Below are 22,468 nucleotides of genomic sequence, written 5' to 3'. Positions count from 1 at the left end.
CACTTTAATTATAACTTATATTTAGAAGTAATAATACTTCTAAATATAAATTATATAAGTATTTTCCTTGGATGTATTTAAGTCCAAGCTACAGTCACCTAAAGCTCCCATACACTGAATAATAGAAAACTGGGACAATAATAAGAATTACTCAGTTCATACAAACCACAACGTAATTCTTTTGGGGGATGGAACTTGCTGTAAAATGGGTATAAGATCCTGCTTTTTTGTTAAATCATACTACTTTGGGATTAAGTCTAGTAATATAATTCCTCCAAGTTGCAGATCTTTAGTGGCACAAGCTAAGATTATCCTGGCAAAATAGGACCTGTGAAACCCCTAACCTTTCCAATTACCTAGACCTATGTAATACTGTATTCCTCACATAAATTATACAATGGTACCACACCTTTTCCTCTGCCCAGTTGACAATAGTGCCAAAAGATAGAATTAGGGCCTGATTCAGACCCACATGCAATGCCGATGTTGATAGTGGTTTTGTTGCTGTGTGCGCAAAACTGCCTCATAGCTCCTATGCACATGAGTTACACAGAGGATACGCACAAAGGCGTTGTTGTGATGGAGACACATGGTATCAGAGATCTCTTGGAAAAGTGCTGGCCATTCCTGGGGGGTGACTGGGAGGTGGCTAAACAGATGCATGGAGATGGTCTGTCATATGGGCATGTCATAGGAGTGTTATTGAAGTGTTTGTGTACACAAATGCTCAATTGTTCACTTTGGAGGCCATACTCAGACAGAAAATCTGCACCTGTCATAGAACTGGTGCAAGTTTAGATGGTGTGACTAATGGTGACATCTAAAGATGCACCAGGAAGTATTACCGCATCCGCAGACACTGAAAGCGGTCTCATTACGTTACTGCGTCCACCTCTGAATCAGAGCCTTAGTGTGCAATTTGCCCTCAAATGAAGATGCTGGACGGAACAATTAAGTATGCACTGCTTTACATGAGTGGATGCACTACCCAATGTAATGTTTGCATGCACCAAAATGTTCATGCAAAATGGTTCAACCTACAGCCCTTCCCAGCCACAAAGTCAAAGCTGACCCAGTAACGTTGGATTTTAATATTGTGTAATAATTGCTTGGGAGTCCATAGAAGTCGACTAACCAACCTTTCATAGCTTGTTTTTTTTTTGGAGGGATATGTTTAATTGTAATACTTTTCTAAGGAAAAGTAGTTCCATAGGGGATGTAGTCAGCATCCCGGCAGTCGGGATGCAGACGGTCTAAATACCGGTGCCGGAATCCCGACTTCCGGCATCCCGAAGGTAAGTATTGGGGGTTAAGGGTTAGGGTAAGGCACTAGGGTGAGGGTTAGGGTTAGTCACTAAGAGGGAGGGTTAGGTTTAGGGTGCGGGGAGGTTAGGTTCAGGCACCAGAGAGGGAGTGTTAGGGTTAGGGTAGGGGTAAGGTGTAGGGAACCTGCCTCTCAGTGCCGGGATTGTGACTGTCATGATGCCGCTGTCGGTATTCTGACAGCCGACATCCCAATAACCGGGATCCCATACCCAACCCGTTTCATAGACATTTTCTTAAAAGAAACTTTCACAGGTAAGGGGGTGAGTCTGATTTACTGAAATATATAGAGCTAGTGACTCCGCAGAAATTGGCACATTTTTTTATATTTTAAAACTTTTTTTTACATAATTGGAAATAACATTTTCAGTTGTGCTTATTACATTATGCATATTTAGTAATAAGAAAGAATTAATAATTTAGTTAAAATTAATTTAAATAATACAAAGCTAGCCTTTCCCCATGTATGTCACACACTGAATGGATAACCCAACACCCTAGAATCCGGGTCAATTAGCAAATGATGACAGGCATAGATAAGGGTTAAGATTATATCTACAGGAGAGGATATGTTAGAATTTTCTAGTGGACATAAGAAGCAGGTTCTTAAAAACAGGTCCTCCTGCTCATGTATATGCATTAAAGCAGGGAGGCTCAAACCACAGAAGCGTTGTTCCAGAGACGTATGGGCATAGATATCAATTCCCTGGAGCCAATCTGTGAGATAACGTAATGAGCTGTTGTAGTTATAAAGGTATATGTGCAATTTCTTTTTATCCCAAACAAAGTTTCAGATTTCACAAATATCCTTACAAATGAGTGGGAAGGGACTGGAGATTATATAGGACTAGGAATTTATATAGAGTATAATTTAATAGGTTTGCCACACAGAGAAAAGAGAGACAGAGATGATGCCCAGCAAATCACCTCCCTGGCCAGGTCCGCTATGGCTTTAGTTATATTAAGCTTGTATAACGGGATTTAATTATTTGGCAGTTGTACGCCTAGATACAGTATTGAATGGATTGTGTGGCCCATATAGTAGTTTCACACCTGGACTAGGATGGCCTAGAGTAATCCTGTTTCAAATATAAGTCACAGATTTATCAAAATTAACCTTAAATCCTGAAGTAATTTCAAACTCCTGAATCCTTTCAATAAGTTATCATAAAGAATCCATGGGGTTAGAGAGAAACAGCAAAATATCTTCAGCAAAGGCGACAGTTTCATCACAAACTCGCAAATCGCAGTTTATACAGTATAGGCTACAATTATAAAGCCCTAAGCATAGGATCAGGGTCCGAATTTGAGAGCAACCCTGTCTTGTGTCCCTAGTTATGTAATCTATCAGTTAAGAGGTTACAAGGGTAGTAGAGAAGAATCTTACAAGATCTGTGAAATCCCTTTCAAATCCCAGAATTTGAAGAATCTCACAATGATGCAGTACATCTAACATACAGTATTAAAAGCCTTATGGGTGTCTGGTTTTAACACAGATTAGCAATAGGGGATGAAGTGATGAAAAATCTTTGCCGCAATTGCCTTAAAGGAATTACGTCCAGATACAAATCAAATTGGTGGTCCATGAGTAAGGGAAGGTTAGCATACTTACCTGCCTCTGTCGGGATTTTCATCCCGTCGGGCAGCCACTGTCGGAATTTGAACCAACATTTCAATCCCAAACAGCTGCCAGCATTTCAATCTCATTCCCACAAATAGAGTTGTAGGGAGTTGTAGTTTTCTTTCACAGTATCAAGGTGATTGGAAACACATGTAATGATATGGCCACTGATAACCAGCTTGGAGGTCCCCTGGAACAAAATGGGTGTCTCCCAATGTTCTGTGTTGCCACCTTGAGTTTGATACCATTTAATCTTAAGGGGGTCTGGAAAAGTTATCAGAGTAATAAATATAAGAGGGGAACCTTCAAATGCAAACCCTGCTTGAGACCAAGCCCTGCGGAGTGTGACTGATATTAAAGCATGATCTGATATCAAAATATCAGCAATGTTAGAATCACAAGTGTCTGTAAGAAGACAATCAGACACCAGGTGGTAGTCTACTTTGGAGAAACACCTATGGACCGCAGAGTAAAAAGTGGAAGACTTTCCCTTGGGATTATAGGGACACCAAGGGGTAAATTTACTAACCATCTGTTTTGATTCTAAACAAAAACCCAATGGTAACCATCAGTCATCGTCATTGTATTGCTGTCAATAAACCAACTATTATCCGTCGGATACCAGATACCAGATACCAGATTCAATTGAAGCCCAACATTGATGTCAGTCCGTTTTTGCAGCTCTAGATGCCGTCAGTTTTGATCTTTCAGTTCAGAACCGATGGCAAATAGAGGTTAAAAAATCTATGGCAAACCTGTCCAAACCGAAGCACAGCATAGATCAGTATGATCCATGCAGGCTTAGTCATGTTAAAAAACTTTGAAAGAGTTACTGTAAATTGAAAAATAAAATGCATGGAGGGGGGGCTTCACATACAAAAAAAAAAATCCATTACCAGTCTCGGACCTCTCAGCCTGGGTTGGTATTGGAAAATAGGGGGAAAAGATGACATGGGGTTCCCCCAATTTTCCTATAACCAGCACCAGGCTGAACCAGCTGGGGGGATAATGCCATAGCAAGGAGACACACAGCGTGGTGTCTCCCTTCCATCACATTAACCAGCCCCACCTGATGAGCACAGGGCTGGAATTTCTTGCAAAGTAAAGACTCCAAATATAAAACAGGGTCCCCCTCACCGTTTTCCCCCCTTTTTCCCATACCAGCCCAGGCTGAGAGGTCCAGGGCTGGTTATGGATTTTGGGGATCCACGCCTATGTAAAAACATTGATAGTGATCCGATATTCTAAAGTGTTCTAATGCTGGGGTTTTGGTAGTTTTGCCTATAGTAAAATGATTGGTATGCAAAACGACCGTTAGTAAATATATCCCCATGAGTCAATAGACTATGCATATCCTTAAGTTGGAACTTTTGTCCCCCCAAGGCGACAGAAGAATCGGTGATCTATCAAGAATGGGGTAATCAATTTGATTAAAGATGCAACCTTAAATGAGTCTGGGATTGTCACTTTATTATAGGAGCTAGGAAACATGAGAAGAAAAGAAGAAGGGGTGTACAGATTTAGTAATGTATATATATCGTATCATAAATTTGAATAGATAATAGATCATTTGATAAATAGATAAATTTGATAAATAGATCATTTGCATATGCCGCTCAGTTGGGTCAAAGTGGGATCTGGGCTTGGGTGGTGCAGTCTGCTGAAGTTGGACTCAAGGATCCAGGGCTGTGGAGAACCGAGCACTGGTGGCTCCATCCTCCCGCAGCAGCATCTCTGAGCACTTCCACAGATCAGTTTGCATGACTAGTGCTAAGGCAATAGATCACGTGCAGGTCAGTGCAGCAGAGCGGCAACTATCAACTACGCATCAGAGGGAGAATCGCAATCACAGGCATCACTAAGGCAAAGCCTATACTTTCCAAGAGCATCCAGAGGTGTGCAGAGGGCAGGGGTGGGCTGAGTGTCTGCAAGTGATAGGAAGAAGCAATACTGAGGTGGCTAGGTCTCCACTCTTACAGAAGAGAGGTGAGAAGCCGGAAGAGGAGTAGGGAGGGACAGAGAGAGACATATGTGCAGTGCAAGCATGTTGGCTACGTGGAATGGTGGATGTCTGGAGAGAGACCTACAGGTATGAGACAGGAGCCAGCAACAGAGACTCAGAAAGAGACAGCAAACAGCAGGGAGAAGACAGCACACAGCAATGAATACAGGAAGAGACAGCAGCACAGGGGGAGCTACTGTACTGGTGATGGAACTGATAGCAGAGTAATAAATTATTTGGGCGTTGCGACATCAACTGTCCCTTCACTGTATGTGATTACCCTAAGCTTGAGTGTCTAGGAGTGTAGCACCCACGGGGAGGTTAGGGCCGAAAGCGGGCGAGTTCCACCACCTCTCTAGGGCCACTTCACTGATTTTATATATTTTAAATTACATTTAATATTTCTAGTAATAATAGAATGTAGACAAAAATGCGCAATAAAATAAAGAGTGCAGCCACTAATCGTGTAAACAGGTAAACATCCACTAATTACCCAAGACTTACAAAGAAAAATATAGAAGGATTACACCAAATAGTAAAGCGCTCTCTAAATACCACATGCAATAAAATTGAAAAAATAATCACCCAGAATGATTAATCCTGTACAGATGTCTAGGATAAATGGTCACAGGGTTTGCTTCTCCTTTAAATGATAGATATCTTCAAAACCTATCTCCCATAGCACTGCATATAATCAAATATACAAGTGCAGGTGGGCAATAAGAAGAAAAGATATCTATCATTTAAAGGAGAAGTAAACCCTGTGACCATTTATCCTAGACATCTGTACAGGATTAATCATTCTGGGTGATTATTTTTTCAATTTTATTGCATGTGGTATTTAGAGAGCGCTTTACTATTTGGTGTAATCCTTCTATATTTAATATTTCTAGTCAGATGTTTAAGATATTTCCTACAAAGTGATGCAGCATCTAATGAAGTATATATTTATGAATGACTAATAAATAATGGTGTGACATATTTTCCAGATCGCATTTGAAATAGTTTCTCCAACTATTCTCTCTCAATTATTGATTTTGTAAATAACTGTAATTAAATCCACAGCAATTAGCATATTGTTATTTTGACTTTTATTTACCACTGAAATACAGATGTGTCCACATAAACTGATCCTCCAATCATGCCCTGTTTAGAGCGCTATCGACTTCACGACTTATCCGTACCAAAACACAGAGTACAATATGAGCGAACTAAGACGCACAAAGGAGGAAAACGTAGAACAATGAGAGAAATAGTAACGAAATTGAAGAAAAAGTATGCAGTCTGTGTAATAAGGCACAAGACAGGTCCAATACGAGAGGCTGGTGCCATGTATCGTTATGCTTTATCTGCGACTTTATACTAATTCTTTTGCAAAAAAAAAAGAATCCTAAGTACCTAATACACCAAAGCCGCAACTAGGGGATGGCTAAGGGGGCACGTGAGCCGGGTTCCAGACTTGAGGGGGTGCCGGGGAGAGGCTGCTGGGAGGTTAGGTTGCTGCTTTTGTGGGTTTGGAGACGCATCCCGGCCTTGAGAGGCACAGAGACACAGTCAGACTAATGTGGTGCCGGTCGCAAGCCAAACAGTGCTCGCAGACCGGCAGCCAATCAGTAGAGGCTGCTGGTCCGTGAGCTCCAATTGGTTCGCGAGCGGCACCACATTACAATGACAGCAGTACTGACAATTCCCCAGCGTGTGGCAGTCTCATCCCACGCCACCCCGAGGTCACTTATCCACCGCACGGCCCTGGCAGGTAAGAGAAGGGAGATGGGGCCTTACTGAGGCATAATGTGTAAGGGGCCTTACTGTGGCATAATGTGTAAGGGAACCTTACTGTGGCATAATGTGTAAAGGGATCTTACTGTGGCATAATGTATATGGGTCATTTCTGTGGCATAATGTAAGGGGCATTACTGTGGCTTAATGTATAAGAGGCATTACTGTGGCACAATGTGTTGTAAGGGGCATTACTGTGTCACAAAACAACACACCCGTTTCGTCATCTATGTTGTATTTTTTTTTTTTTTTGGGGGGGGGGGGACGCCAAATTATGGCCTTGCCCCGGTTGTCAAAAATCCTAGTTTCAGCCCTGATAACACTATGGGCCTGATACAGAGCTGCACCCAGGGCCTGATACAGAGATGGACGGAATTGCAGAGCTGCCCACAAGCGGTTGTGCAAATCCATATATCTCAGATGCAAATGCAGAAGGAGGTGTCAGATACCTTCTTGCTGCATTTGCGAACCCAGCACCGCGACTGACATCGCAAGCTGGAATCACCAACTCTACCGATGGTCGTTATAGTTGCTCCTTTGGTCAGGCTATGGAAGCTGAAGCTTCCCGCAGCCTGGCCGATGCTGGTCACGCAAGAGGCCAGGATTCTGCGTCCGCCACAATGCTGATGTCCGCGTAGTTGAGTGATTTTTTAAAACTGTGCATGAGCCAAAATTCGTAAAAACTCCCACGGCGCATGTGTTACACAGAGTGTACACACAAAGGCGCTGTTTCAATTGAGATGCACAGTATCAGAAATGTGGAAAAGTGATGGGTGGTGACTGGGAGGTGGCTAGTAGTGTACGCAAAAATGGTCCTTTCAGTGTGTGTATTATGGCAGTGGTGTGAGTGTATCAATGCAAGCGGGTGCGTTCACAGACGCAGACATAGAAGGTCATAATCAGAACACGAATCTGCAGCTGCCATAGGGTTGGTTCAAGTTTCGTTTGTGCGACCAATGGTGGCGTATAGGGCCGCACCAATCTGTATTACAGCAAGCACGGACTCTGAAAGTGGGCGTCTTAGACCTTGCAAATTCGGCCAAATGGATGCACAGAAAGAAAGGTGTTTGTAGCGGCATTTGCATAAACTTGCAGACAGACGACTGCCAATAGACGCAGGTGCGTGCAGAAGACTAAGGGTATATTTACTAAAGTGAGAGTTTTTAGAAGTGGAGATGTTGCCCAAAGCAACCAATCAGATTCTAGCTATTATCTTCTTTAAGGTGCTAATTAAATATTAAGTAGAATCTAGTTGCTATGGGCAACATCTCTCACTTTAGTAAATGAACCCCTTAGAATCAAGTCCTATATGTGAACTAAAATGCATAATTGAGGACAAATTAGCAAAAATTAAGAAAAGGTGCCCAGCATTGGAATCGTGCACCATATGGGGCAAAAAAGATATAGGTATTAGGACACATCTGTAGTAGATTACAAGTATTGTTCTACTACAACCTTTTAATTTGAATTTACATACCTGGCTTACAAGTATTAAACTCCAAAGCACCAGAAGAGTTTAGCAGTTTTTGAATGATGGTTTTGGCCAGTATGGTAGGTGCAAAGAGAACAGGTTTCCTTTTCTCACTGTGGATGGGTCGTACCAAACTGTATGGCACCAGGTTGAGGCTCTTTCTGATGTCATTATCAGGATCCACATCTACAAGAAATGTAACAAATTCATTAGAAAATAAACATGCATTGCAATTACATTTTTGTGTTTTCTCTTGTTTGCCCACTAATGAGGATTGTATTACAATAAAAACATTGCAAATATGTTACCAAAAGCAGCACAGTAGAGAAGACAATAAAGGTAAACTATACCAATACGATTCAACAAATATTGCATGAGCTGAAGAAAAAAAACAAATTCATACCATCTTGCTTGTCTAATAAAAGTTTAATAGTCTCAATAGAAGGTGAGTTAGAAGAAACCATACGCAGACGTTCATTGCTGTTCATTCTTTTGTATTTATTCTCAGACCGATTGACAAACTGCAAAGATATAATTATTTGTAAATAACAGGTACATCCTGTTCCATTATACATTAGCCAATTATCATATCCTCCACACTGAGAATACTTAGTAAATTTAAAAAATATTTTAAATTCTAAGCTACATACTTTGTCAAATATTAAGCTTCAGGTAGAATGCAAGGTCTTCTGAAGACAAAAACAAGTAAGTCTCGAATCCACACGGATATGCTATACTGTAATACAGCAGAGCGCACCAACTGACAGAACCCACTTGGGTTCCTGTACTATAGCCATGATTAGCTGAGTGTGTAATAAAGGATTAAGGGCCTGATACAGCAAGGACCGCTATTCTGCTTATACGGACGCAACGCACCGCTAATATCAGCGGTGATATGTAAATGTTTGCATTCGCATTGCAATCACAGCCCAACATAAGGACACCCACTTCCCCTAATTTATGCATGCCCATATAATGCCGTCCGAACGCACTGGCACGCCTGCGTTTGCCTGACCACCCCCCCGTCACCACCCACAAACAGCACTTCCTGTCAATCACTCTGGCATGGGTCTGCGTATTCTCTGCGATTGCAGTCCCGATCGCAGCGGCCGACTCACGCACGTGCACTGCGATGCATACACATGCATAGTACGCAACAATTGGCCGATTGCATGCGTATAAGCAACTGCGATCCTTGCTGAATCAGACCCTAAATCTTATGGTGTGTGTATTGTTTTTTTTATATTTTCTTTACAGTGTGTCAGCGGCCTGTTGGTACTTGTGGGTCTACAAGTGTGGCAGGGCAGGCTAGCTGGAACCTGTAGTCCCACTGTAAATACCAATGTTATTTATACTTTTTACAAATTACCCCAGCACTCACCACAACTAGGGGTGTAGGAGAAGAGCGGTTGATCCTTGGGATGGGAGACTAGATTTTATTTTGGGTGTTCCCACTTTCTAAGGATTGCCAACCCTGGGATGACCAGTTTGGTTAATTCTTTGGCAGGGGGAACTAACGCTGTGGTTCTCCTGCTATGGCATTTCTGCCCCTGCTGGTTCAGCCTGGTGCTGGTTATAGGAAAATAGGGAGAACCCCACGCCTGTTTTTCCACTGATTTTTCTGTACCAGAACGGGCTCAGAAGTCTGGGGATGGTTATAATTTTTTTTGGGTGGAGGCTCCACACCGTTGTTTTTTTCAAGATTTTTAACCCTTTACAATACACACAGAAGCACTGCACAGATCACACTGATCTGTGCAGTGTTTCTGCAGGACACGCAGCTCACAGACATTTCTATTAATTTCTTCTATTCTGCTCCGTGTTCTTTTGTGTTTTTAAACACGATTCTTAGAAAATCCTTGAGTTGTATTTCTGTCTATGGAAAGTACTTGTGTGTTGGCTCAATGGTCTATTGACTTCTAGTTGCGTATTTGCCATCTATTTCAGTGCAGAATCGTGTTTTTGCACGCGTTTGACCTAGTAAAGCTCCAGGTTACAAAACCAGAGAAAACTCACATGGGAATACAATCTCTCGTACTGTGAAAATGGAAACATACCACTACCCTCCTTATGTAATGAAGCCTTAGTCCTATTGGTATTAGCACATACCACTCACCCTAAGATTATTAATGATTGCAGTCTGCGATGGCCATCACAGGGGATCTCCTGCAATAGCTTACCCATACTGTGTTACCGCATATTTTTTTTCAAAAAGGACAATGACTGTAACTCCTATCGTCCATCCCTATATGGTGATAGCAGATGTAATAAAGAAAAAAATTTTTTTTTCCTGTTTAAAAGAATATTCAAATAATATTTCTATATTTTTGTAATATAATTTGTATCTATATTTTTATATTTTTTGTTTATATTTTGTATATTTTATTGAAGCTATGCCAGGAAACATGAGATCGGGCAGTGCACAGTGCGAATGTGTAACCTGGCACTGCCGGGTCATATATGTGCAGCCAACTGGCTGGTAATGCTGTAAGCCACTGCTGAATATTGTTCATTTATCCCAGAGATAGAAAATAAATCTTCGTGGGTCTGTTTAATAAAGAGAGGGGGAACCAAAATATTCAAGCCTTTCTGAGTTATAGGAGTGCATAACTATGCCATCAAGATGATGTGGCAAAGCCACCCTCTATGCACGCCACAAAACTCCTGACTGTGTATAGCTATGCCCCTCCCCCCCCCAGTACCAGTACTTGCCGACGCTCAGTGGTTCACAACTTGAAACAGTGTTGACCTCTGGTTACACTCTTGTGCTTTACATACAACTTTTACATTAAGCTTATTGATTGTAAGTTTGACAATACATCCATATATTCTAGCATAAACACAATGATTCTTGATTGAAAAGTAAATTGCAACACTTGATATATAAAATCATTTTTAAAACCTCAAAATAAAGCATTCAAAACAATTTCTATAACCATTATAGTGTTAAAACGCATAAAAAGAAGCTATTACCTGAAAAATTTGTCCAAAAAGGAAGCTTGCTCTCGAAAGTCGAGGACTGGTCTTAGAATCAGCCTGTATATAATCTTCTGGCTGAAGTACATTTTACAGTGTGTAAGTAACAACTCTCAATGCAATACATAAGCCATAAACAGTCACTTATTAATTTCTACATGTACATTCATGACCTCTATACTTAATAATTTGCAGGTCTCCCTGTAAGTGAATGAGTACTAGTTGGCAATCTCTAAAGTTTTGTATATTTTTATTAGTATATAGTGTGTATACAGTAGTGCTCTATAGTCAGGTCATTACACTTGACCATCGCCTTTCAATAGTTAGCAACCATCCATGGTCTGACACCAATGGTAAATAGTTTTAACATCAATGTCTGTTCATAGATGATAAATATTGGCTCGAGGAAGTCTGATGGCGGCCACTGTCTGCACAAGCTCAACTAAAGCCCATCATTGGTTTCCCCCTGATTATTTAAAACCATTGACCATTGTTAGTTATGTCAATGACCATCCCTACACAAGAAAAGGTAGACCACTGTAAGTATCATCATAATCAGCTCTCAACTTGCACAAATTATATCCCTCCATTGAGGCACATTAGCACTTTTTTGCCACCGATATTAAGCTGGGTACACACCTAGCAGATATCTGTAGATGATGGTCTTTCATACACACTGAATGACCATCTTCTTCCAGGCAGCTGCGGGTCCCGCTGGCCGGCGGGGTGGGTCGGGTCCGCCCCCCTCCCCATCGGCAGACCGCCCGTACACAATTGCCGATGGACAGATATGTCTGCAGATATATATATTGATCGGCTGTGCAGCACAACCAATGCAATATGTCTGTGAATGACGTCGTTCACAGACATATCGCTGGTAAACACTGGCCAACGCGTGCCAGATATAGTGGCCAATCAATTGATCAGCCAATATATCTGTCAGTGTGTACCCAGCTTTAGGCTCATTTCACATCTATACACCCCTGCCAATCCCGTCCCAGCCCCCTTGTCATATGGGGTCATAAGTGCAATTCGCCTGTAAAAAAAGATGCGCTTTGTGAAAAGATGTACTGTACATATGCACTAGATTGGATCAAGCTGCAAATGCTTTTATGTCCAACTCTTTTTCTTAATTAGTACTAAACCAAAGCTTAATTTCCCTTCATTCCTCTTTCTTCCTTCATTCTCATTTAAGCAAAGAGCAAAAATTGTATATAATCAAGTTTTATGGCAATTTTAACTTAGAGGGATCAAAAATCCAGCAAAAACATGAAGAACAATTTGCCAGAAAGCAATACTAGTAACAAACTAGCAAGAACCTAAACTGAATATAATGGCATAATTGCAGAGAAGATAAAAAGTGATCAATGATAATTTAATAACAGCAAAAAGGTACAAAAAGGCGTGTATTTACCCTCATAGCTCGTAATGTGTTACTGGAACTTTCAGTTTCGTCCTTGCTCCTATGTACTAATCTCTGAAGCTTCACCAAAAATAGTTGCTGGGCCCTATTGAATGGAAAAAAATCAGTTACAGTAATTCAGAAAATATGACAGAATAAAAGATAGTAATGTATTAGATACATTATAAAGCTGACTATAAAATAGAAACCTACAAACTTGTTCACGATGATACTAGATTGTATCCAATATATCCAAGACATGTGCAATGGTTCTAAAACAATGCATTTTACTTAGCAAAATAACATCTTAAAAGCCTAGGGAAATCCCCTTTATAACAAAGCAATATCTACACTTCATCATTTATTACAACAAAAGGTAAATTATCATTAGAAAAATGAACACTATAGCAGATATAGGGCCTGATTCAGAGGTGGATGGTAACTGCACACAATGGCGAGGTTTGCGCAGTTGAGCGATTATTTGCTACTGCGCATGCACACATTTTTACGATAACCCTGACGGTGAATGCATTACTCTAAGTGTACACACAAAGGTGATATTGCGTTTGGGATCGATAGTATCAGAAATGGAGCAGAAAGGGGTGGGCAGTGACTGGGAGATCACTGCAAATGGGTTGCTGTCTTAGACACATAGCCGATTTCTCTGAGGCCATGTTCAGGGGAAGACACTGTGCCTGCCAAATGTTGGTGCAAGTGTCGATAGTGAATGCGATTGTGCTGCAACTGTGAACTAACTAGAACAACCAGCGGTGCTACTGCATACAGGGGCGCAGAATATGGGTGTCTCAGTGCTTGCACTTTCCAGTGCATGCTGCTGCACAAGGGGAGGCTGAAACTAGTATTTGCATATAGCGCCTAAAGAGCGCTAGTGCGGATGTCTAAATAAGGTTTATATTATCAAGTGTATCACATATATTTGTTCGCCTGCAACTGCTGCACTTATGGAGCATTGTGCTTATAAGTGTAGGCCCAAGATTGCATCAAAAGAAGCAGAATCTATGCTTTCCACCTGAGCAAGATGGAGCAAAAGCCATTTCTATTACCAACTTCTCGCTTATTCCTGAATGCCCACACTACCATTTAATGAATAATACTTTTGCTTCAATGTTACACAAGGATATTGGAGCAGAAACTTTTATTTTTAAGCTGCAGCCCCAAGAGTTAAAGTCAGGGGCGTAACTAAAATTTGTGGGCCCTACAGTAACATTTTGAAGGGGTAACAATACTTCTAGAGTGACACCTCTCTCCACGGCAGTTGTTAATTTTATGCTCCATAGAAGTGCTCCCAGTTCACATTATACAACACACTGTTCACATTATACAACACACTGTTCACATTATACAACACACATTGGCAGGCTCCTGTTTAACGGGCTCCTTGAATCTGCTGTTCTATTCATTCCCTTATATTCTGTTTGCCAAATCTGCTGCAAACGATATTACATGAGGTGGTGACACTGTATTGAGTACTGAGAGGGACAATCCACAAATTACTCACCACACTACTAGTGTATTCAATACACTATTGAATACACTAGTATTGTGTTGAGTAGTTTGTAGCCTGTCACTTTCTGTATTATTAGTGTCACCTGTTGATACTGCACTGTTCAGACCTGATGCCAATGTGAGCTGGGTGCAGAGAAGACAAGCCCCTCTGTGCCCCATAGCAACTGGTTAAGGAGTGCTATTGTTCTGTGATTCCAAGTGCTGGTGTGCTATTGTTCGGCTATCCCTAGGTTCAAAATGCTAATATTCTTCTATCAGTAGAGTAAAAATGTTATTGCTCTGGAATTTCCAGTGTCAGTGTGCTAGTATTCTGCTATCTCTAGCGTCAAGGTGCTATTGCTCTGGGATCTCCAGTATCAGTCTGCTATTGTTCTGGTATCCCAAGAGTTAGTGTGCTATTGTTCATGGATTCCAGTGTCAGTGAGCCAGTGTTATGCTATTACTAGGGATCTCCATTGTCAGCCTGCTATTGTTATCGGATGCCAAGTGTCAGAGTGCTATTGTTCTGGGATCCCAGTTGTCAGAGCACTATCGTTCTGGGATCCCAGTTGTCAGAGCACTATTGTTCTGGTATTCCATGTGGCAGAGTGATATTGTTCTGCTGTCACAAATGTAAAATGTACTATTGTTCTGTGGTCCAAAGTGTCAGTGGGCTATTGTTATGAGCTCTTCTGTGTTACAATGCTATTGTTCTGGGATCCCAGTTATTAGAATGCTATTTTTCTAAGATCACAAATTTTCAGAGTGCTATTGTTCTGGGGCCCCATGTCTCAGAGCACTATTATTCTGGTATTCCAAGTGTCAGAATGCTAACGTTCTGCAGTCCCAAATGTAAATGTACTATTGTTCAGTGGTTCCAAGTGTCAGAGCGCTATTGTTCTAGGATTCCAAATGTCAGAGCGCTATTGTTCAGTGGTTCCAAGTGTCAGAGCGCTATTATATAGCCATATAATAATAAATCACTTTTTACACTTCATTTTACAATCAATGTAGTGGTGGCAGTTTGAATGATGAAAGTTGTAGGGAGATCAGTCTTCCTTATGTTAAAGGGGCTCACACCAGAGTTGTGTAGATTAGCTTCAGGGATAGATAGATAGATAGATAGATAGATAGATAGATAGATAGATAGATAGTGTGACACAGTCAGGTTAGGGGTCCCTCTCCTGGGGTAGATGGACTCCCTCTCTACACACACACAGCAGCCGTAGAAACAAGATATAAGTCTGGGGTTCTCATACAAACTGGTCAGCGCCAGTCTTTACTGTGCCAAATGAATGCAAACATAAACAAAACATAAACATAAGTCCTAGCCCGGCTGGGCACTAGCTATACAGCAGATTCCCTCTCTATACCAGTGTTAGGGCCTATTGCCCTCACCATCAACAAAACATGTGCACAGTACTTACACGGAAAGTAACCAAGTGTCTCTGAACAGGCTAGTCTGCCTGCTCTCCCAGGTGTGAAACACTCAGCCAAAAAAAAGCCCAGCTTAAATCAGCCAGTTTCAGGTGGAAGCCCTAATGAGGCTGCTACCAAGCTGAAAAGGCCCAAGACCTGGAGTGGCCTGTGGATGGAGCCCTCCCACTCCTCACTTCCACACCCCCCAGGACCCAAACCGGCTTTTCCAAAAGCCGACATTACTAGTCTGCTTTCCTAACAGACTTCTCCTGGGGGTTTCAGAACACATATGACAGGAACCTAGGACATACATAGAAGCCATTCCACACTTCCCCAGTACCTCTATCACAATAGATAGATAAATAGATAGATAGATAGATAGATAGATAGATATACACACCTGCTGTAGCTGGGTATGGTCCCAATTTCCATATTTCTGTCAGTAAAAGGGTCAATTCTGGCACACAGCCACTCATATCTTCCCTGATGCATGGTATCAAGAACATGTACAATTTCATCACATTGTACAGACAGTGTGCAGCTGTCCACCTGGTTTGAAATATTCAGGTTCAAGCGAATGAAAAAGGAATCTCCTGACCGTATTTTTCCTTCTTCAAGCTCTTTCATTAGTTTAGTGTAAGCTGCAACACAAAGTGCAAAAAAATTCACATAGCAAGAATATGGTACCCTGTACTTCACTGAAGAATAAAACATTGAAGACAAACAAATGACAGAAAATAAATAACAAACATTTAATTTTCATAACAGCATGTTATATAGTAATCTTTAAAACTATTATCATCAAATAATAGTGCCTATTGCTACAGGACTTCAACCATACTGCAAGCCGTGTATAGAGGGATGGCACAAGCAATTGTACTTAAAACTGCACTTTGCTTCCACAACGAGGTGCAGATAGAACACAGACGGTGAGAGTGTGGATAGGCACCAGCACTGAAAGGCCTGGTGAGGGTAGCCGTAGGTAGGTGCTATTACTTTACGCACATGGAGAACTTACAACATTTACATTTTTCTCTGAAGAGACTCTTTAAACTTTCTTTATTAATAGCAACAAACATTGTTAAATCGAGTACTGAGTAATTAGTTGCTATGGATTCCTGATTCTACATAATATTACAGTTTTCATTGCTTTTAAGATGTGATTTGCTCTTAGCATAAACTCTAGTCTTCATTAGTACAGATGTGCATGAGGTACATTTTGTCTAATTAGAAATTGGACAGTACATAATTACATTTACTGTAATGTAAACTGACAACTTGTACAAGCAAAAACAATGTCCCGGAAGGCATAAAAGTGGTATAACGAGTATGTGTGTTGTACCAACACCTGAGTTCCCCGTTCCCTTTTTTTTTTTTTTTTTTAAATCAATAAAAACTAATTAACAAAAATTGGTGTAAGGGCACAATTGAATAAGTCACTAGTCAGACTGCATTTTGAATCTTGGATGCAGTATTGGATAGCTCATTGGAAGACAAAGGAGGGTTCAGAGAGGGGTAACTTCATCAATACACAGATTGAAATATTTAAATTGTAAAGAGAGTTTACAAAAAAAACAACAACTTGGAAAATGGTAGGTGATCTAATTAATATGTATAAGTATAATCAAATTCGATATACTCTAAATGTGTAATATACTGTTGTAAGGACAAGAGGTCATTAATTGTGAATAGAAGAAAGCATTGAAACATTCTGTACTGTAAAGGCAGCTAGGCTGTGAAATTCCAGCCCATATGAGGTAGCCTTGGCAAATCTCTACTGTTAATTGCTAAAGGTGGGTAAGCTAAAATGTTTGATGTTGACATTGAACATGTCGGCATCTCAGTATATCGACTTGTGAAATGTGAACATTCTGGAGTGACCAGACAGTTAGTGTTAGGCTATTGGAGGGGAGGGTTAGAGTTAAGCACTAGGGGGAGATCAGGTTGCAGAAGAGGAGGTTAGGGTTAGTCATACCCACCCCCGGAAGCACTGCAGGATCCACCGAAAGTCATCAGGGCATCACTGTCTGTCCCAGAAGACAAAGCTGGAGACGCTAGTACACTGTACCTTGTAAGTCACCACTAGACCACCAGGACTGTTTACTCGACATTCTAATCAAGTTATCACTTTATCAGTGTTAATTATGAATGTCGATGTAGTCGACATTATGACCATGTCAAAATTCTCATAGACATTATGAATATCGTCATGATGAATGGCGACAAAATATCCCATACCCCTCAGAACCTTCCCATACCCGCCCATCTGTTTTAATAGGAAAGGAAACATGTAAATTGAGTGTAGGCAAGTGTCTCCAGAAACTTGCAATGGCATGGAAATAAAGAAATAGAATGGTGATCTGAAAGAGCTTGGGTTATTATTAGTTAAGTTTCTTTGTAGGAGTACTATTTGCATAAGTAAATAATGGTGTAAATGGTGTAAATATAACAGGAGAGAGATATAGTGAAAGTTTTCAGCTGTAATTTAAAGCTGTGATGAGAATAGGAGAACGTAATTGACTGACTTGCAAGGGGATAAGAGCAAGAGGACAAGCTGCAAAGTATGATGTACTAGAGTGTTCAGAAAAGGAATTGACCATTACTGTGTGAGGAGTAGAAGAGCCGATCTGTTGGGAGAATGGTTGGAGAAAATAGTTTAATGTTAAAATCATCCAAAAGTATAAAAGATGAGGTAGCCAGGGGACGAAAGATTACAGCGACGCATAGAGAGAATATGTTGGGTGCTCCATTCTGTATTCAACAAACAGCTTATCTGTTTGTCACTGTACCGTTTACACCATCTATAGATAGTGATAGCGGTAGGATCCTGGGCCAGGAAATGCATTTTTGGCTGCAGTGAAGCCTTCCAAGCTTTACTGAGCCCCTGCCGAGTGCAAGTACATTGCCAGCAGCTGTAGGTTGCCAGCAACATAGTGGAGGATGCCGCCAAGAAGTAGGACGTCACTGGATCTAGCCAGACAGGTAAGACTTCTTCAATGCCAGCAGCATATGCATTGGTATCACTGTGATGCTATACAGATATTCCACTTGCAGTAAGTATCGCTATTAAATTGAGCCCTACATACTTCAAAAGATGGAATCATGAGTGATGGGACAGTTAGTAGAACCGTGTATATACGGCACAGGGAAAGGAGAAGACTGACCCTCCTCCTTGTCTACTTACAGCCCTGGACGTGTGTGGAAGATTCTCTCCTCCTGTTTGCCTACTTCCAGGCCTGGAGGGTTTGTGTGAAATGAAGTCCACAGTGTTAAAGGGCTGCAATGTCTGACTGAGCAAACCTTGTTTCTGTTATTGCCAGGAGGTTAAGGTTGTTTAAGAGAAAGAGATCATAGATGATGGTTCATTTATTACAGTCAGGACGTGCATTAAATGGGGGCACATTTAAAGGATAATGAAAGCAATTGGAGACAGGTTTGCTGGAATTCTATTGTGTGTCGAGTAAAAAAGAAGTGTATGGGAAATGGGGGGATGTGGAGCTCAATTTGGTCATATACCACTAGCTGCAAAAAGCAGAAGAACAGAGGTATAACAGATTTAGATGGTGTTATTTTGTGGCAACAAGTTGAGGATATGTAATTAAGGAATGAGCGTTAATTAGAGGGGAGTGGAGTAGCTAGGGCAATACATATCAAGGGATATGAAATGGGGTGGCATGGAAGATATGATATAATACAAGCAAGAAAATGGAACCTTTACTTTTATAAACTCTGCATTATGGTGGAATGTTCATCCCTGTAAAATTAGATGTTTGAAAACAGTCATGTTTTGTTTACCTGCATGTAGCCTATACCAGAGCTAGCATCACATTTACTATGGGCATTACTAAGTTAATTTCTAATATAACTAAGGGCATAGATACATGTCATCTGAGTTCAGCAACTCCACACTGGGAAAAAGTTAATTAATCAATTTTTTTTACCACTATAAGCTGCCATTATCATAGATAAGAAGTGTATGACTGCTATTACATATAGACAAATAGGAGCCCTAGTACATTAATTACATTCACGTCTCTTCATACTAGGACCTCATATTTGCCTACTCTCCTGGGACTGTAAGGAGCCTCCCGAAATTCGGGTGCCACTCCCAGCCGGAATAGCCGCCCCCCTCCCCGAGCCCCCCTGAGCCCACACGCAAAAAGTGGGTGGTCTGGGGGGGGTGGCGTCTGGTGGCATCTACTATAGGTTCTATAATACAGGGTGACAGCATAGGGTATAGCACGACCTGTGCAGCAAGATATTTTTAGGAATCACACAGTCGCCATCTTCTTGACAATTTTTATGGTGGTGGAGACACCCGGTCTCGCTCTCTAGTCTGCATACATTGATTCTCCACCCAACGGGAACCAGGCAGAGAGGCGGCCATCTAACGTTGCTGCAGTGAAGCAAACGTAAACTCCCCTCTAGAGGCTAGAGAGTGAACTGCAAGGTGAGCGATTGTCACATGACACAGGTGCCAGTCCTGCAGACCATCTCTACCTAGCTATATAAACAAAATGCGGCTTTTCGTTGAGTTCAAGTTATGGCACCTGCAGACTATTGTTACAGTGGCTGGCCCCTGTCTCCTCCTGGAGGTCTCACCCATCCACACTCAGCGGCAGGGCTCCTGGCCTGTATGTCAGCTTCACTGTGTGGCATCCATGTTAAATGTTCTCCTCCCCTCTGAGGCTCTGACTACAGATCTGCAGCAGGTGAGTGGGGTTTGGAGGAGTGAATGTAATAGAGGCAACTTAATGCTGTGGTTGATGTAATTATAACCAGGGCTTAATGAAAGGTATTAATCAGAGCTGATCTTTTATTTGGTGCCCTCGGTAAGGTTTTATCTAGTGCACCTTAAATTGCAGCCAATCCCACCACGTCCATTTTATGACACACCGCTAAGCAGGCAGCAATAGACGCCTTCTTCCATGTGTAGCTTTCGCAATCTCCCTGAAAGGCATTTTCAAAACTAGGCACGTATGCAGCACCTTCAGCTGACAATTTGAAGCATATGTGGGCAGCACAGACGGCGTTAATGGTTAGCATTACTGCCTCACAGCACTGAAGTCGTGGGTTCCCACCACGGCCCTATGTGGAGTTTGTATATTCTCCCTGTGGTTGCGTGGGGTTCCTCCGGGTACTCTGTTCCCCTCCCACACCTCAAAAATATACTGGTAGGTTAATTGGCTCCCATCAAAAATGAACCCTAGCGTGTATGTGTGTGCATGTGATATGGAATATAGATTGTAAGCTAGACTGGGGCAGGGACTGATGTGAATGGCCAAATATTCTTTGTACAGTGCTGCGGAATATGTGTGCGCTATATAAATAACTGGTAATAATAATAATAATAATAATAATAATAATAATAATAAGTAAGGGGCATATGTATATATTCCAGTTGACTTAATAAAAATCCAAAAGCACTGCATAGGGGGGACCACTACTGGCCAGGGGCGCTGTATAAGTGGCCCTGCATAGCGGGGACCACTACTGGCCGGGGTTGCTTTATAACGGGCACTGAATAGGGGGGACCACTACTGGCTGGGGGCACAGTATAAGGGTGCAGTACTGGGGGCACTATATAAAGGGCACTACTACATGAGGCACCTCTACTGGGGACATTGAATAAGGGGCACTACTACTCGGGGGATTAAGGTGCGCATGTAATGGAAAGGAATGTTCCCAGAGTGACAAGAAAGGGGTGTGTCATGTTGCCACGCCCCATTTTTCAGTAGCAACGCCCCTTGTAGCATGTGACCACACACATTTTTTAATCGCGCACGCACATAGGAGGGGGTGGTGGGGTTGCTCCATTTTTCATTTTGCCCTGGGCTCCAAATACCCTAGTGACACCACTGGGTGCAACAGATTTGTCAGACACAGGTGTCCCCTCTCTGTACATACACTTCACGCAAGCACGGAGCTCAGCCCACACACCCATTAATCTCTCACAAGATGCATCTGTTGTGTGCATCCGCGTGGAAAATGCCCAGAAATGTCCACTTCACAAAGGGAGATCTGCTAATGAATGGAACAATCTGTCTGTACTCAGGGGCGTAACGCGGGCGAAGCCGGTGGAGCTCATGCTCTAGGTGCTGAACGTGGGGGATCAGACAGCAGTCACTTTAAACTTATTAAAATGCCACCAGGGATCAGTCCCTGGCAGAGTGGAGACTAAAGTCATAGCTTAGCTGCATGCAGCTCTAGCATCTGCGGTATCACTGTGGGGAACAGCACTTTCTATGCCTATGCTTGTCTGCAGCTCCTTCGTGGTACTCAGTTCTTGAACACATCTGCTCATCCTCCCCCTGTTTCATTGATTCTGTTACTAATTTATTTACATGTAGAATTCCTTGCCCCCCCCTTCCTCAGTGTGCTTTCTTCTGCCACCTCCCTCTCTATGTCTCTCTGGCCCATATTTACTACAATCCAAATTTAAAATGCGGTTGTAGTGTGATAATTCTGACTAAATTTGCAGTGCGAATTTAGGCAATATCACTTGGATGTACTAACATCCGCATGCATCGACAGAGCTTGCAATAAAGTTCTGTCCCTGCAAATCCCCTCCACACACTTGTGGTATATTTGCAGCGCTTTGCATGCCTATTAACCTCCCCACCCAGCAGCCCGTTAACATATATTGCCCCGTCTGCCCTAAATGCCCCAAGGATCTCCCTGACCACCTGTCTCCCAGCAGCTTGTTTCCCCACATGCCCCCATGAGTGCCACAATTGTCCCCAGCAGCATCTCCCTGACATAGCCCCCTGCAGCCAGTATCTTTTCTGAAAAATACAATGAGAAGTGTGCGTAGGGGATTCGCAGGGACATAGCTTTATAGTAAAGCTCTGTCCCTGCAAAGGATTTTTGACACATTCCTGTGACATTTCCTAAGCGAAAATATCACACCCCAACCACATTTGAAATGCGGATTGTAGTAAATAGGGACCTTTGAGAGAAATAAAGTAC

The 22,468-nt window shown here is 41.9% G+C and overlaps 1 protein-coding gene across 2 annotated transcripts in view; it reads right to left on the bottom strand.

Annotated features, from left to right (window-relative positions):
* The window catches only part of CARD11 (caspase recruitment domain family member 11), a 210,774-nt gene that overhangs the window by 35,064 nt on the left and 153,242 nt on the right, over positions 1 to 22,468 (bottom strand). For both annotated transcript variants that reach the window (XM_088466877.1, XM_088466879.1), the window contains exons 17-21: positions 15,900 to 16,140; positions 12,587 to 12,680; positions 11,170 to 11,250; positions 8,600 to 8,717; positions 8,203 to 8,382 (exon numbers count right to left, since the gene is read on the bottom strand). In XM_088466877.1, the coding sequence (XP_088323003.1) occupies positions 8,203 to 8,382; positions 8,600 to 8,717; positions 11,170 to 11,250; positions 12,587 to 12,680; positions 15,900 to 16,140 (714 nt within the window). The remainder of the gene's footprint in view (positions 1 to 8,202; positions 8,383 to 8,599; positions 8,718 to 11,169; positions 11,251 to 12,586; positions 12,681 to 15,899; positions 16,141 to 22,468) is intronic.

The sequence above is a fragment of the Taudactylus pleione genome, unplaced genomic scaffold (assembly GCF_031769625.1).
Source record: "Taudactylus pleione unplaced genomic scaffold, aTauple2 ptg000066l, whole genome shotgun sequence".
Taxonomy (NCBI): domain Eukaryota; kingdom Metazoa; phylum Chordata; class Amphibia; order Anura; family Myobatrachidae; genus Taudactylus; species Taudactylus pleione.
Note: the sequence above shows the minus strand (reverse complement) of the source record. Positions and strands in the feature narration are given on the sequence as shown.